The sequence below is a fragment of the Thalia democratica genome, chromosome 1 (assembly GCF_965202585.1).
Source record: "Thalia democratica chromosome 1, ktThaDemo2.hap1.1, whole genome shotgun sequence".
In the NCBI taxonomy this organism is placed as follows: Eukaryota; Metazoa; Chordata; class Thaliacea; order Salpida; family Salpidae; genus Thalia; species Thalia democratica.
Window position 1 is genome coordinate 84,678,873 of NC_139165.1, and position 17,260 is coordinate 84,696,132.

General features: G+C 26.0%; 2 protein-coding genes across 2 annotated transcripts; one reads left to right on the forward strand and one right to left on the reverse strand.

Annotated features, from left to right (window-relative positions):
- Positions 1–6,024: 6,024 nt before the first annotated feature.
- On the reverse strand, positions 6,025–8,015 carry LOC145840471 (collectin-46-like). The gene is made up of 3 exons (XM_082947744.1): positions 7,880–8,015; positions 7,364–7,487; positions 6,025–6,304 (listed from the first exon to the last, which is right to left on the reverse strand). The coding sequence occupies exons 1-3, from the start codon at positions 8,013–8,015 to the stop codon at positions 6,025–6,027; spliced, it is 540 nt and encodes a 179-aa protein (XP_082803870.1).
- Positions 8,016–11,451: 3,436 nt separating this feature from the next.
- On the forward strand, positions 11,452–13,443 carry LOC145840479 (uncharacterized). The gene is made up of 3 exons (XM_082947756.1): positions 11,452–11,587; positions 11,861–11,984; positions 13,146–13,443. Exons 1-3 carry the CDS (start codon positions 11,452–11,454, stop codon positions 13,441–13,443), a joined length of 558 nt encoding a protein of 185 aa, XP_082803882.1.
- Positions 13,444–17,260: the final 3,817 nt, after the last annotated feature.

A 17,260-nucleotide genomic window follows, 5' to 3' on the forward strand; every position in this document is an offset into this window, starting at 1 on the left:
AATCACTAAAAAAAAAAACAAAACTATAATTAAACTAAATTACAGGTGTTTTAAGAAGATTATCAATAGTCCATTTAAGTCTACATAACTTTTAGTTATAAAATAATATTTAGTAGTATTGTTACATCTAACTTCATACTATTAGTCTTTGTACTACTATCATTGTTAAAAATAAAAGATAAGTGACTTTGTTAAATGTTAGGTAGTGTTTTAAACTAATTTAAGTAAAAGACAAAGCTTGTGGCGCGTTTAGATAGTTGCGCTTTCGAAATGTCACCTGTCAGGTATAAAGATTGTATGTTACTGAAACAAATTAAGCTAGTTTTAAAAATACATTTTATTTTAAAATTTAGATAAGGGATAAGCTAATTTAATGACAAATCAATAAGTTATACTAAAAACCGAAAGGTTGTTCGTGCAACAGGTCCTAGGACGAACACTTTTAGTTTTTTTTTTTTTTTCTATAGACTATGACAGTAATTGCTCGAGCCAAACTTTAAATAATATAGTCTGTTACGGACCTCAGCTAATTAAATTATATGTTCTAGGAACAATAACGATTCTAAAACAAAAGAACCTGTTAAAAAGACATCAGTACAGTACTAATAACAACTAATTGTTAAATTTAAATATTTCTAACAAGTTTTTAACAGTTTTTTTACTCAGTAGCTGAGATTTTGTTCAAAAGAAAATCTGACACAAAGCTAAAGAACACAGTTTCAAAACCCTGTATACTGTTTAAATATTGAAACACAACTTCTTACTAAAACGTTAAAATGTTTTTTAATATTCAGAAGTTAACTGATAAGCTAAAACTAGTATATGTAAAAACACTTTAAAATGAAAAAGATTAAAATTTATTCTATAATAATTAAACTAAAGTGTTATGTTTAATTTGCTTTTTTATGAATATTGACTTACTACTTATTAGTTGTGGCAATTATCTTGAAATATCGAACAACTTCAAAAAAATACCGTAATTTTATTTATTTAAGTAAAAAAGATGATTTTCAGAGTACTGAAATCTAACTTATGAAGATATTCAAACAATAAGTTTAAATATAATTTTATTTAAGTAATGTCATTTGCCTGTAAAATAGTTTATCAAACAAAAAATAAAACGTATTTTTCTAATTACTTTGAAACAAGCCAATCAATAAAATAGCAAGTTAGTTAACCAAGCATTTTATGAAGGTGTTTTTCCAAGTAGCTTAAAACTTGCAAAAGTAGTTCCAGTTTTCATATCAGGACCAAAAACATTACCAGAAATTATAAACTTTTTTTTTTTATTTTTTTTTTTTTATCTAATATAGATAAAACAAATTAAAAAGTAATCTTTAATCGTCTGTACAGTTTTTTTTTTTTAAATAAAGTTTTAAATAATTCTCAGCTTGGGTTTAGAGAGAATTTTTCCACCACTTTAGCTCTGTCAGAAGTTGTTGAAGGGGTTTTGTCCAATTTTTTAAAGGAAATTCAGTTTGTGCAGTCTTTTTAGATTTAAGTAAAGCATTTGATAGTGAAAATAGAAACATCTTACTTAGAAAATTTGAGTGTTATGGTGTAAGAAGAAAAATGCATCTACTAATTAGTTCATATTTAGATGGAAGGAAATAGTTCGTTATTCCTAATTCCTAGTTGTTATTCCTAATTCATATAAATGACTTACAGAATTACACTAATCTTAGCGTCCTCAACATTGTAGATTATACAATGCTATACAAAACATTCACAAAACGCACATACTAAATTTTTTTAATACAGAACTAAAAAAGGTATCAGACTGGCTTATGGGAAACATACTCAAACTAAACATTAATAGAACCAGAAGCATGATTCTACACCAATTAAAAAATAGTTTTTGAAAAAATATAGATCTTAATGTAAAAATAGGTAAAACAGTTTTAACAAACTTAAATAGCTATAATTATTTGGGAATAACTGTAGACAGAAATCTATATGGTGAGAACACATAGAAACTACAAAATTAAAGTTACAAAAAACATTGGGTGTATTATATAAAACGAGACACTTCTTAAATGAAAAAGTACTATATTTAATCTTAAATTATTTGCTATATTATTATGAGCAATGTTAGATATGGCTTGTTGTGCTGGAGAAGAACAAATAAAAAATTTACAAATGGTATCAATGTTCTTATATACAGAGCACTTAAAAGCTTACATTTTAAGTAATATGGTGATAGTGTAAGAGAATTAAAAACTCAGTAAAAAATATAAGATGTTGAAAGTCTGTATCTATATGAAGTAGGTCTGTTTGTTATAAGTTAAACAATAATTTGTTACCAACTTACTTTAATAACTACTATAAAAGTGTCCATAATTATCATACAAGGTCTCCAAGACAAAACTTTTCTCACCTAGATTCAACAGGACAATAGGTCATAAATCGCTATCATACCAATGTAATAAGTTATGGATTGAGCTACCATTATGTTTAAAAAATATAAGTCGTTTTTGAAATTTCAAGGATGATCTAGAAAGTTGTCTGTTGAATAGTGATTATCAAGGTCATTAGTGATCATTGTTACTCGTCTATTTACTTTTGTTTAAAAAGTTAATAATATTTGTCATTTAGGACCAACATTTTATATTTGTTTTTTGTTCAAAAGTTAATTTGTTTGGTTACAATAACAGTGGCTCAGTCTAGATTGCAGAATTTTATATCTGGTTATTCTTTCGATTGTTTTTTAAACTATTTTTTTGAATTATACTTAGAATAATTACGACCTTTTTTTATTCTCATTTAGCATGCTAATGTACAAAAAATTAGCTAAAAGTATCAACAAACAAAACAAAGATACAGAAAACACAAATCATCATTCAACAATATTAACAAAAGACACACAACAGAACTAGCGAACTACATATGAAACTTAAAAGATAACAATACAGACTACAAAATAAAATGGGAAATATTAAACAGGACAAAATCAAAGTTCAATACTAAATTCGGCTGCAAACTTTGTAACTTAGAAAAAATACAAATCGAAAAATCAGATAAGAACGTAAGACTAAACAAGAAGAGCGAAAGACAAAACATATGTATCCATTATCAAAAATATTTTTTTAACAAAATTAAAACCAACTAAATATTAAAACAAAATAAAATTGAAGCGGCAAACAGGAGTATTTTATAACATTTTTTCAACAGTCTAAAACAAAATTTCTTATAGCTTAAAACATTTTTCCAAAATAACCTTTCTAAACTTTCCTAAAAAGCATAAATTAACAATTACAGCGTATTATTTCAAATTCAGCTAATGGTACAATAAACTGTACCATTACTACGTCACTATTATTATTAAAAATCTAAATTTCTGTTTACTATTATAATAAACTGTAACTTACTGAGGTGAAAAAGCTGTATAAATTATAGTTTTTATATAATTAGATAAGTATTTAGCTCAAATTTAATTTGTCGAGCAATATCGACAAGAACTGTTTATAAAACCTTTAATATACATATATATATATATATATATATATATATATATATATATATATGTATATACTAGTTATCATGTTATTAGACAAGTTTTTAAGTACATTTTTAAACAAAAAAATCAGTTAAATTTTGTTTATATATATTTTTTTCATTTCGTTTAATTGATTGTTTTGTTACTAAAGATTTAAAAATATTTAGATGACAAAAAAATATTTGTAATAGCTCGTAAGAAATTTGTAAGCATGTGGTGTACGACACTCGATAACCGATAGGTTCCTTTGTACACAAGCGAGCAAACTTTTTGAGCGCTTTTTTTATCGTTTAATAAACGTAATAATACTTCATTTTAATTTTGTAAAACATTTTATAGAACTTAGACATTCGTTTGTTGATTCATAATAACTTTAAGTTAGTATCATTTTGATGGTGAGACTTATAAATCTATAATATTGTTTACACCAAAAAAGAAACAAAGCTTTATTCAAAACTTAAAAAAAAGCTATATCGAATGTCAAAGGCAACTACCATAATAAACAACCCTCATTAGGTATATAAACTAATATCTAAAGTTTTGCTAATGCGTTTTGTGCAAGATAATAACAAAATATATACAAAACGTTGTAAAATTAATTTTTGAATGTTAAAAGTAAAATAAACTAAAATCTTATGTTTTGTTTTGTTTTTAATTAGTTTGAAAGGCTGTCACAAATACAAGGTTAGTCTGAGAACAAAATTAAATTCATATTTCAAAGTTTTATTATAAGTCTGTTTATAAAAAGTATAACAAAAATTTGTGCTTTGTAAAAATACATTAGAAATTTAAGTATAAACAGTTTTAAGTTGCTTAAAAACTTATCAAACTACAAATAAGTATTATAAATGTTTGTTTTGTATTCTAAATTTTTTCAGGTAATATTTTTTTACAATTTTTTAACTACTTCGAATGAGTTTCCATTAATAAAGTTATTCATTTTTTAAAATTGTAGAATATATTAAACAAGTAAAAATGTTACTGTTCACAGAAAATATTATTTAGTAACTTAAAACAGATTTCTTAATCAAAGCAAACAAACTATAAATTAAAAAAGAAGTTGTTAACAATTTATTTTATGTTAATATGCTTATATTACTAATATTTATAATGATGGTATTTTATATTAACATAATTTTAATTTTCGTGATTATTTTATTTTGATGTTACCTGTTTTTGATAACTTTTCCTTTTAATTTATTTTAGATTATAACATGCTAGCCTTTTGTCTTTCTTTTGTTTACAGTTTTATTAGCGATATCTTCTTATCTTTATGTATTATTATGATAATTTTTTATAGTATGTTTTGTCTTCTAGAAGCTTCGTACATTACGGCTGTATATGTTAAACATATGAACTGCAGTTTTATTATGTTTACGGTGACTTGATATTTTGAGTAGGTTTCTGAAAAGGACAGCGTCACTTTAGTACGGGTTGTCACTTTAGCACGGAGAGATACTAAAGCACGGAGTGACGCTTTAGCACAAAGTGACACTTTCGAACGGGGTGACACTTAAGCGGGATCGAAACTTTTAAACAATTAGATTAATACTAATTCAGAATTTACTTAATAAAATGTTTAAAGTCTAATTTTATTTAGTCAGCATCCTGTTGATTACGCATTTTAGGCACTATAAAGTGTGAATTCAAAGGAAAGTATATGTACCAAAATTTGTTTTTTAAATCATAATTAAGTAAGGAGTAAATTGAAAGACAAAGCTTGGCAAGCTTTTAAAATAAATTACGAATTATACTTAGAAAAATCACTCGTAAGTAGCAATAAGTTAGAATACATTTTTAGTTGGCTATATTTTTTGAGAAAAAGAATATTTTATATAGCATTCAAAAGTACTTACATTTAATTGTTTTGTGCAATTCAAGTATCAGTTTAGATAAAAATAACATGTTTACAAACATGTACCATATATAAAAGAGTTTTTTTTATCAATACGAATTACTTATTTAGAACATGGATCTTTTTTTTCTAAACAGGTACCTTTATTCTTAATGTAATTCTAAGCTTTTCGGATCAATAACTAGATTTTAACTTACACTTTTTTTTATTTATTTTTACTAAGGTTAGTTTTATACAAAACGACTCGTTTAAAACAAAAAAAGTAAACCACATCAATTTTTATTGTAATTTTTGTTGTAGTTCAGTATTAAACTAAGTTTTTAAGTATAAACCTGTAAAAAAAAATCATATAATAAGTGTTAAGCAACAGTTTTTGTTTAAATAATTGTAACTTAAAAGAAACTGAAAGCTGCTAAGTAAAAACGACACAATTTTAACTATTCTTTTTGACATTGAATTCATTTCATTAAATAGCCATTACCAATTTATTTTCATGCAACGAAAAAACATTTAAATGTTGTTTTACTGAAATAAAAATGATTAAACTTTTTAATATATGTGAGTTTAAATATATAACTATATTTATATAAAACAGAACAAGTAAAAATTAAGAATTGAAATATATTAGAATTAATGATAAATACTTTTTTTCGAAATTTATTGCATTCGATAATCAACAATCGTAAACTTTGACTTCGCAAAGCCCATGCAGAGGGAAACTGCAAGGGTAGTCGTTTAGTTGCAGCCATTTCAACACTGTAATGCAATTTTCGTCTGTCACTTTGTCAGAGCTGATGGTACTCGGCTCCACTGATGACCATCCAAACAGGGCGCCGTCGGAGCTGGGATCGAAGTACTCGTTGCTAGGAAACCTCCACACTCCCTCCTCGCCCCTGTCGTTCAAGCCCACGAACAACTCCTGACCCGCCTGAGTCACGAGGTTCTTGATCGACCTGAAAAATTGTTGCGTCTTATAGAAGTATTTAAATTAAAACTCTTATTTACTGTTAGAAGTAATCATATTAATTTTAAAAAATTGTGTTTACTAGTTGTGAGAAATAGTATGGTTGTTTTTTAAGTTTGATAGAATTACTAATTTAAAATATCATTTATTAAAACAAATATCTCAAAAATGTTATAACGTTCTTACCAAACGTTGTCTAACTATGTTTTTACTATTGTATAAAGCCCTTATATTTACTTTGGATATCAATTGGTTGGCACAAAAAAATTGTACATTTACATTTTTTCAAATAATATGACAGTATAATTTATAATCGGGTTTTAATATAGTACTGTACATTTTGAAGTTTATGCTACTTTTTTGGTACAGTTATAAAGATTATTCAGCTGCAAGGCAAGCCATCTAGTGATACGTAACAAAAATTGGTGAAAAGTAAATACAAGTTAAAAAGAATTAATAAAATACTTGAAAAAAGTTTAACAGAAGTTGTTTGTATCTCCTGTAACTGCTGACTTGTTGTTAAGATTTAGCTAAAAGGGATTTTTTGTAATAAATACATTTTTTTTCCTACCATTTTTATTATATCAACTAAATTATGTCTATACAATGAATTCTTAACACTTTGCACATCATCTTAGTTTTTGTATCTTAAGTTTAACCTTAAGTTTTACAAAAAACAAACAAACTACTTCGACAAGTAACAACAAGATATCTTAATTTTCTAACCTTATCAAAAACACATATATCATATGTACTTCATATTACAAAGTAATATAACTGTATTAATATGATTTAAAAGACTAATAAACTAAGAACTAGTATAACTTAGAATAAAAAGCAACAAGCAACTCATAGTAAAACTAAATAAAACCACCATTAAAACTATGCAAATGATAACAAAATCATGTATCCATTTATGCTTATAAAATTGGATGCATAAAAAATCATTATATAATACATTTGAAAGCATTATAAACACCCTTATATTGTAATTTGTTGTTGGCTTTGAAACATTAAACTTTATAATCAACTCCATAAAACAACATACTCGTGATATTGTGAGTTTTCTGCCTTCATGCTGACACTTAGCAGGTCACCCCCCATTGCGTAACACTGGGCGCGAACGTTGTCATAGGTACCGGTACTTGCGGTGATCCTATATTCGTACCTCACTGTTTTGAAAATTGTGTTAAGTTTTCGTTTAAACAAAGTAAATTAAGTATATTTGAGATTTTTACAACTAAAGAAAGCTTCGTATGTTTCGGCCATACTGCTTTTATTAGAAATTTTCAATATGTAAGTACAAAAGTTTTGTTTCAAAAGTTCATGAAGTGTTCTGGGCATGACGTTAAACTGTTCTGGTGTATGACTCGAAACCAAAAGGTTTTTTGTACACCAGATCCTCAGACCAAACCTTTTGAGCGTATTTAATTTGTCGTTAAATAAGCAACAGTATAAGCTAAAGTCTTTCAACAAAATATGTGGCTAAAGTTAAGCTTTCGCCTTTCAAAACTAAAACATTGCATATGGTAGCTTTGAATTAAGCGCTAACAAAAAAACAAACCATTGTATGATTGTTCAACTTGATCAATTTTGTCTTGTACAGCTGGGCACGTAGCTTGGATAAAAACATCAGATTTCAAACTGAAAACTCCACTGCAAAGTCCAACAACAAAGCATAAAGTTATAAACATTTTCATGTTTTTATATCTATACACATAAAAGATACGAACTTATTTATTAAATAAAATTAAAAGTTTACAAAAACTGTAACTATATGCTTTATGCCGTTTTTTTGTTGCTTCATGTATAATAATATTATTCAAATAGAAAGTTTTATTTTCGCTTAAAATACTAACTTGCATTTTGCTGTTTTTATTTTAATGACAACATGTGAGTATATATATTGCTTCAACACAGCAGAAGTTTAAATTCACACTGATAAAATTGATAAAATATATTAGAAAACAAACAATTTGAGATATCTTATTTGTTCGGCAGAGTTTAAAAATAAGCCTGATATTCACGCTATCAAAAGTTGAACGGTCGCAATTTGAAATGTCATGTAATACAGCAGAAGTTTGTTTTCACACTGAAATAAATACAAACAATGGGACGCGTGTTTTTTGTTTGTTTTTATTTGGTGCAGTGTTTTGCACAGTTTAAAAACATTCAAAATAATTAGCTATATTAAAAACAAAAAGAGAAACTACATAGAAATTGTCTCTGTTTTTTTACTTTGTAGTACAAAAGATAATTTTTTTTTATTAACCTGGTATCGTTAATTTCTAACTGTTAATGTTTTTTTTAAAGTTTCGACATTTTATCTAACTACAACTAATTTTGTCAATTCTTTACTTTTTAATTTAAATGACGGGTAGCTAAAATAAAGTAAAATAAACTTTATATAAACTAAATTACAGATTTTCTAAGATTATCAATTTGACCTTTAAGTCTATATCACTTAGGATTAGGGGTAACAGTGATAGTAAAAATAAAGATAAAAAATTACTAAAAAAATAATTATAAAAATAAAAAAAGTACTAATGTAACTATTATAATTAAAAAAAAAATAAAAAAATAAATTATTGTAATTTATAAAAAAAAACAATTTTACGGTTATAATTCGACTAGCATTAAACATTTTCTGACCATATATCAAATTAGTCTATAAAAACTTAAATTTCCAATTGATGATTAAAGGTAAACGCAAAACAGTTTAAACAGACTAGTATGCTAAATTTTGTAAACTTCCAACTTAAAGTTATTTTAATGTGTTGTATTAAATACTTAAAATTTTAAATATTTAAATTTAAAATTGAATTAAGTTTGAATGATTTAGATTTTAGTTGTCGGTATTTAAGTTGTCAGAATTCAAACTGCCTGTTTTTTAAACTATTGGGATTTCGGTAGTCTGCTATTTTAAGTGTATCAATTCGAGTTTTAATAATTTAATTATTTGTTTTGTAATTATGAATTTTCATTAGCGAAAAACATGTTTTTTTTACAAAAACTACATTCGAAACGTTTGAAACCTTTTAAACTAGCTACAATGTATACAAGATTTTTAGAAAAATTAATTTTAACAAATCGCTTGTATAAAACAATTAAGGGTTTTTAAACAAAGTAAGCATTCCTATTCACTTCAAAGTTAGTACTTGTTTTTTACTAGCTTCTCGACATGTTAAGTCATTAATACTATTTTGCAACCAGTAAGGCATAACTGCAACTACGTTTACCTCCTGAACGATTGTCAACTACGAATATTAAACAAATACATATTAAAAGTACATTATTATACACTAAGTATAACACTTATTTCAAAACATTGGTTTAAAAGTTGACAGTGTACGGCCCGCGGCTAGACCCGGCCTGTATACGAAAATCTTAAAACCGCGACGTATTTTTTTTGTTTAAATTAAACTTATAATAATTTGAAATAGTTTTATGCATTTACGTTACAAAAATTTTAAGATGTACACTGAATTCAATTTTTACATAGAAATTATTACTTTTCTACCGAGATAATCAATATTATTCACGATACTACTTACTTATTGTTTTTTCAACACAATTTTTGTTTTTAAATGTTTTTTAAAATGAAGTTCTTTAATTAAATCACTTAAATGTTTCTGATATATTTTTTATTAAAATATTAAATCTTATTAATTTTGATTACTTAAAAAAACTTTAATAAAATATGTTTTTAGGTATGACTATTAATGGTTTTTTAACTTACTAAAATTGTCAGATGATTAAGGTTTTTCGTTTATAAGTATTGTTTGTTTGTAACTTTTATTGCTTTATATTTCATAATCTTCATTACTAGACCTAAAACTGTTTTTAATTTAGCTTATTTTTTAATACTTCGTTCTTAGAAGTATTTTACGACAATTTCATTTGTCAAAACTTGAATAGTCATGTTATTGTAAAAAACAAAGACAATTTCTATGTTGTTCCTCTTTTTGTTTTTAATATAGCTAATTATTTTGAATGTTTTTAAACTGTGCAAAACACTGCACCAAATAAAAACAAACAAAAACAAACAATAAACACGCGTCCCATTGTTTGTATTCATTTCAGTGTGAAAACAAACTTCTGCTGTATTACATGACGTTTCAAATTGCGACCGTTCAACTTTTGACAGCGTAAACATCAGGCTTATTTTTAAATTTTGCTGAACAAATACGATATCTCAAACTCTTTCCTTCCAATATATTTTATCAATTTTTATCAGGGAAAATAAAATTGAACAATAAATTTAGATAAAAAAACAACTTATATTACATAAAAATACGAATTAATCAATTAAGTAAATTCAAGCGCAATCAGCATAAGTAAAATTGAAAATTAAATTATCACGAAAACTAAATTAAATTGAAAATTAAACTATCTAGTAATCATATTCTTTCTTTTTACACAAGTTAGACTTTTTCAATGTATAGAATGACTTCTAGCCTTATTAATTCTAAAGTATTCATTCACTAATAATACTAAATTTTGAAGTATCAAGTTCGTCTCCACAACAAGTATTTTATACTAGATATTCAGCTATAGCTGATACATCACATTTTTGACTGCTACTCTCTTTTCGTCTTTTTTGTCACTAGTTCAACTTTTGACAATTGAAGTTCTCATAAAACGTTTTATAAAGTCATATACCAAAAATAAGACATTAAAACAGTTAACTCAATTTTCAAATTCAGAACTATAAGAATTTGGATAGTCATGTAACCGTAATCTACTACTGTTTGGTATTGTTTTGAAGTATACTTATGGGTATTTCGAATATTATATGGTTGTTATGAGTTTCGCTAAACTGTGTAAAATGCTGCATAAAGAAACGAATTGACAAATAAACAAGTTACATGCGCTCCATTATTTGTTTTTAATCCAGTGTGAATTTAAACTTCGGCTGTGTTGAGGCAATATATATACTCTCATGCTGTCATTACAACTAAAAAAAAAGCAAAATGCAAGTTAGTTTTTAAGTAAAAATAAAACATTTTATTTGAATGATTTTATTATACATGAAGCAACAAAAAACATCACAAAACATATAGTAACAGTTTTTGCAAACTTTAAATTTTATTTAATGAATAAATTCGTATCTTTTATGTGTATAGGTATAAAAACATGAAAATGTTTATAACTTTATGCTTTGTTGTTGGACTTTGCAGTGGAGTTTTCAGTTTGAAATCTGATGTTTTCCTCCAAGCTACGTGCCCAGCTGTACAAGACAAAATTGATCAAGTTGAACAATCATACAATGGTTTGTTTCTTTGTTAGCGCTTAATTCAAAGCTACCATATGCAATGGTTTAGTTTTGAAAGGCGAAAGCTAAACTTCAGCCTCATACTTCGTTAAAATACTTTAATGATTATACATGAAGTTTTGAAACAAAACTTTTGTACTTACATATTGAAAATTTCTAATAAAAGCATTATGGCCGAAACATACGAAGTTTTCTTTGTTCACATCTCAAAATCTGAAAAATACTAAATTGACTTTTTTAAACGAAAATTTAACACAACTTTCAAAACAGTGAGGTACGAATATAGGATCACCCCAAACTCCGGTACCTATGACAACGTTCGCGCCCAGTGTTACGCAATGGGGGGTGACCTGCTAAGTGTCAGCATGAAGGCAGAATACTCACAGTATCACGAGTATGTTGTTTAGCTGAGTGTAAATTTTAGATTTTTTAAGCCAACAGCATCTCACAACTTGATAGTATTTATAATGCTTTTAGATGTATTAAGCTAATGCTTTCGTTTTATACATCCAATTTGATAAGTATAAATGGATACATTTACTGTATATTACTATATACACTATATTACTATATACATTATATATTTACGTTTATATTACTGTTACTTGCTGAATTTTAATGATGGTTTTATAAAATTCTTCTATAATTTGTTTGTTGCTTCTTATTCAAAGTTTACTAATTCTTAGTTTATTAGTCTTTTAAATCAAAATAATACAGTTATATTACTTTTTGTAATATGAAGTGCATATGATACTTGTATTTTTGATAAGGTTAGAAAATTAAGATACCTTGTTGTTACTTGTCGAAGAAATTTTGTCTTTCGTTAAACTTAAGGCTAAACTTAAGATATAAAAACTAAGATGGTGTGTAAAGTGTTAGAAATGTATCATATGGACATAGTTTAGTGGTTATAATAAAAATCTTATGAAAGAAAAAAACATATGCATTTATTACAAAAAATCCTAACATTTTACTAAACGATTTTAGCTACTAAACGATTTTAGCTAAATCGTAACAACAAGTCAACAAATTAAACCCAGGCAGGAAAAACAATAAAATGCTATTAAACTTTTTAAAGTATTATGTTAATTTTTTTTAACTTCTATGTACATTTCACCAACTTTTGTTAGGTATCAATTGATGGCTAGTTTTGAATCTTAATAATACAACTTTTTATAACTGTACCAAAAAAAAAGCATATGCTTTAAAATGTACAGTATTGTATTAAACTCCGATTATAAGTTGTACTGTCATATTACTGAAAAAGTTTGTATATGTACTGTTTTTGTGCCAAACAATTGTTATTTCAGAGAAAAATGTATGCTTTAAACATTAGTAAAAACATAGTTAGACATTATTTGGTAATAAATGTATATTATTTTTATTATATACGTTGTAATTATATGATTTAAAAATTGATAAATCTTGTAAAATTCAAAAGCAACCATACTATTTTATACAATTAATAAACAAAATTTTTTAATTAGTATGATTATTTCTTACAGTAAACAACATTTTTATTAAAATACTTCTCTGTGACGTAACAATACTTCAGGTCGATCAAGAACCTCGCCGCTCAGGTTAAGGATTTATTCGTGGGCTTGAACGACAGGGGTGAGGAGGGAGTGTGGAGGTTTCCTAGCAACGAGTACTTCGATCCCAACTCCAACGGCGCCCTGTTCGAATGGGGTTCGGGGGAGCCGGACAACAGCAGCGATGAAGGATTCGCGGATGAAAGTCTAGATTACGATGGTGAAAACTGCGCTGTAGTGTACTATGGCCAGGAACTGCACGACTACCCTTGCCATTGGCCTAAGCATGGGCTTTGCGAAGTCAAAGTTTACGATTGTTGATTTTCGTATGCAATAAATTTGAAAGTTAAAGATTATATTTGTCATTAATTGTAATAGAGTTTAACTCTTAATTTTTACTCGTTCTTTTTCGAATGAAAATAATTATATATTTAAACTAACAAATATTAAAAAGTATAATTTAATTTTTTTCGAAACAATGTTTAAATATTTTTTGTCACATGAAAATAAATGGCTAATGGCTATTCAAGGAAATAAAATCAATGACAAAAAGAATAATTAAAGTTGTGTTGTTTTTACTTAGCAGTTTTTAGTAACCTTTAAGTTACAACTATTTAAACAAAAGCTGTTGCTTCTCAATTATTACACACTTTTAACTTTACCAGTTAATATATAAAACTTAGTTTAATTCTGAACTAGTACAAAAAATTACTACAAATATCGATATCGTTTACATTTTTTGTTTTAAATATATCATTTTGTGTAAAACTAACCTTAATAGAAAGTTTCAAAATATATAAGTTAAAATTTATTTATATAACCGAAAAGCTTAAAATTCCATTAGGAATAAAAGTACATGTTTAGATACTAAAAATTCATGTTTTTAAAGACCTAAATCATGTTATTTAAAAAACTATTTTATTCAGTTGTAAACATTCTTTGTAAACATATTATTTTTGTCTAAACTTTAACTTTAATTGCACAAAACAATTTTAAGTAAGTATTTGTGTACTTATATAAAGATATATAAAAATATATAAAGAATATTTCTTCTCAAAAAATATAGCCCACTAAAGATGTTTCTTAAACTTATTGCTACTTACGAGTGATTTCTATAAGTATAATTCGTAATTTACTTTAAAAGCTTGCCAAGCTTTGTCTTACAATTTACTCCTAACTTAACTATAATCTCCAAGATTTATAAATAAATCGCAAATAGGTCCAGGACACAAGTCAATTGTTTTTACTAGTGATTTTTTTCCCTGCATCAGTAGTTACAAGAAATAAATAAACGATAATTTAAAAATCTACCAGTTTATTGCAACATTTTGTTCAAATTAATTACAGTCCTTCATCAGCGAACTTTAAAACTAGTAGAACTAAACACATTCATGCAACAAAATAAATAAAAGTAAAAAAGTATATCATAACGTAGTAGTTCAAAACTGTGTATAAAACTATAATTTTAAAAGCTAGACGATTTTTTACATTGTAATGATATTTTTGTATGTAAAAGTAAGTTAAAATGAAACGCGTATAAAAACAAACACTTTACCGATATAAACTTTAAATTAAAACCTACCTTAGTAAAGAAATGTTTGATGTAAGTTATTGTTAATAAATAATTACTGCTATCGGCGAAATATAAACAAAAACTTTTCCCCAACAATACTTAAAGTAATTACAAAAACCTATATTAATAAGAAGCTGTATCTTACAAACTTCTTATCTTAAAGAAATAGTTTTATCCATGAATAAAAATAACTATTTTGAAACAAAACTTTATTAATCAAAGTAGTTCAAATTTAAACAAATAAACAACTAAATATTACCACACACTCAGACTATCACTATTTGAAGACTTCAAATCTCAGGACAACTAAGTCATTTTTTAAGTTTTTGGCTAGAATTGCTTTTTGTATACAAAAATATCAGGAATGTTTTTGTTGACTCAGACTGGCTTTTTTGCTTGAAAGAGTGGCAGTTTAAATTTATGATGTATGTTTTTCTCACTCAACAGTTTTAGATTAAGTTATAATATGTGTTAAAGTTTAAGTCTTGCAGCTAATATAGTACAAAATATTATCTATATTATTGTGTACATTTTAGTGTGAACAATCAGTGTTGCCAAAAAACTTTAATCCCGGAAAAGCTTTGAATTTGGAAATTTATGTTTAAAAATTCTGGAAAAAAACTTGAATTTGAGAATTTTTGATAAACCTGGTATTTCAAAGAAAATTTACATGTATAATAATGAAGTTACGATTTGACATAAAAAAATTACCAAATAAATACTTTCTTATTAAAGTATTTTTTATACTTAACAGTATTTTTTATATTGATATATTTTAAAAAAAATAACTTTAATTAAACTTTATACTAAAAATAAAAGAAGGAACTGTACTTCCAAAACCTTTGTATTGCTGCATTGCACCTTTACTTGTAAAAATTTCACCGATTGTTGTGCTTCGCGTTGGAACTAAACCAAGAAATTATACTAAAACGTCAAAGTTAGTAAAAACATCTCTAATAAAAATTCTCAGATGAGCAATAGTTTTTCTATCAGTGCTCTCATGTTAACAGATTTATTAAAGTCTTAATTTGATTTATTCGACTTTATAACCTTAATGCATTTCCTAAACACGACTTCTTCTTGTCATTGATGAAATAAACAAAAGTTTCTCATTACCGCCAATATAAATTCTTTAAAAAAGTTTTCAATTACAAACGGTATCTCATTTTCAGTAATAAATTTTGCTACTTTATAACTTGCCTTAACAATATTTTCTGATCATTCTGTAGTTACTGAAAATAATCATGTGCTTTGTTGGAATTGACTTTGGTGATTTGTTTTTTTATCGTTTCTCGCAATAACTCCCAACTAACGTTTTTTTATTCTTGTAGCTCGTCTTATATTTTACCAGTACTATTTTTAAACGCAATAGTATTATTTCAGATAAAGAATTGCTATAATGATTAATAAAAAATAAGTTTTTTTACTTCGCTAATGACCCAAAAAGTTTTATACTTTTGTTAAACATTTTTAAGAAACTTAATTGTTTATTCCGGCTGACTTATATTTTTTTTGAATGTAAGTTATTTACTGTTAATAACCTTCGTTATTTCTTTATGTTGTGAACTTTATTTTAACTGGGTTGCCACACAAACAAGCAATTTTAAAAGCTTAAAAATTTAGGTGTGTGTGAAACTTTTATTTCAAACACTTTAAAAAATCTTCCAATTCTCAGAATAGTTTTTATGTCTGCAGTGTAGTTTACTAATTGTAATTTTTCATTTTTTTGTACACTTCGCGTACTTTTTGATAATGATGATATTTTAACCAGGTATTTAAGCTTGATTAACAATTATTTATTAGCTTTTTAAACTTTTAAAAAACTTAGGCTGGACTGATACAACTCAGACATTTTTGTTTTTTAAGTGGCAACCATGTAAAAGACTAACTACTAATAAAATATTTTTTCAAAGTGTTCGAGAATTGATAATGTTAAAGAATTTTTTTTAGCTTTCTGGAATACAAAAAAGTATAAATTTCATTAAGTTAACTAATTACTAAATTTTTAAGTGAGTGTTAATTATTTAACACGCAAAAACTTTTTTTGAAGTAAGTATTTTTAGAAATATGAAAAACGGGCTGATAATATATAAAATGTATAAAAGTAACCCATAAATTGTCTTTCAAGTTAGGTTTTTATAGAGAGTTAGGTTGTAAGTAAAATTACATAAGTATTAAGTTGAACTTATTAAGTGATATGAAAGTACATAGTTTATTAACACTTAAGTATATTAGTCAACGTAAATTCTATTCTAATAAATATTAATTTATATAGGCATTCTTTGTATACCTAAAAATCATTTTAAATGATAAGGTGAATAAAAGTAAAACTTTTCTCTACTGTAACTAAAACTAAAACCAAAAGATTATTCAAATGTCAATAAAACTAAAACTGCGGCCCGCGAAGACTTTGTAAACTTGAAATTTGGCCCGCGACCACCAACTGCCTGCCGACCCCTGATCTAAAGGCTTTGGAAAATAAGGAGTTTTGTAAATTTGAACTGCCAATATCTAACTTTATCTTATTTTTTTTTTAAATTTCCTGTCTTTTGTCATTTTCTTAGT

Bases quoted from the DNA above. Each gene is read 5' to 3' on its own strand.
- LOC145840471 (XM_082947744.1), bottom strand. From the start codon at position 8,015: ATGAAAATGTTTATAACTTTATGCTTTGTTGTTGGACTTTGCAGTGGA. The intron at 7,488-7,879 runs GTTTGTTTTTTT...TTTTCAAAACAG, and splicing joins AGTTGAACAATCATACAATG to TGAGGTACGAATATAGGATC. The intron at 6,305-7,363 runs GTATGTTGTTTT...ACAATTTTTCAG, and splicing joins GAAAACTCACAATATCACGA to GTCGATCAAGAACCTCGTGA.
- LOC145840479 (XM_082947756.1), top strand. From the start codon at position 11,452: ATGAAAATGTTTATAACTTTATGCTTTGTTGTTGGACTTTGCAGTGGA. The intron at 11,588-11,860 runs GTTTGTTTCTTT...CTTTCAAAACAG, and splicing joins AGTTGAACAATCATACAATG to TGAGGTACGAATATAGGATC. The intron at 11,985-13,145 runs GTATGTTGTTTA...ACAATACTTCAG, and splicing joins GAATACTCACAGTATCACGA to GTCGATCAAGAACCTCGCCG.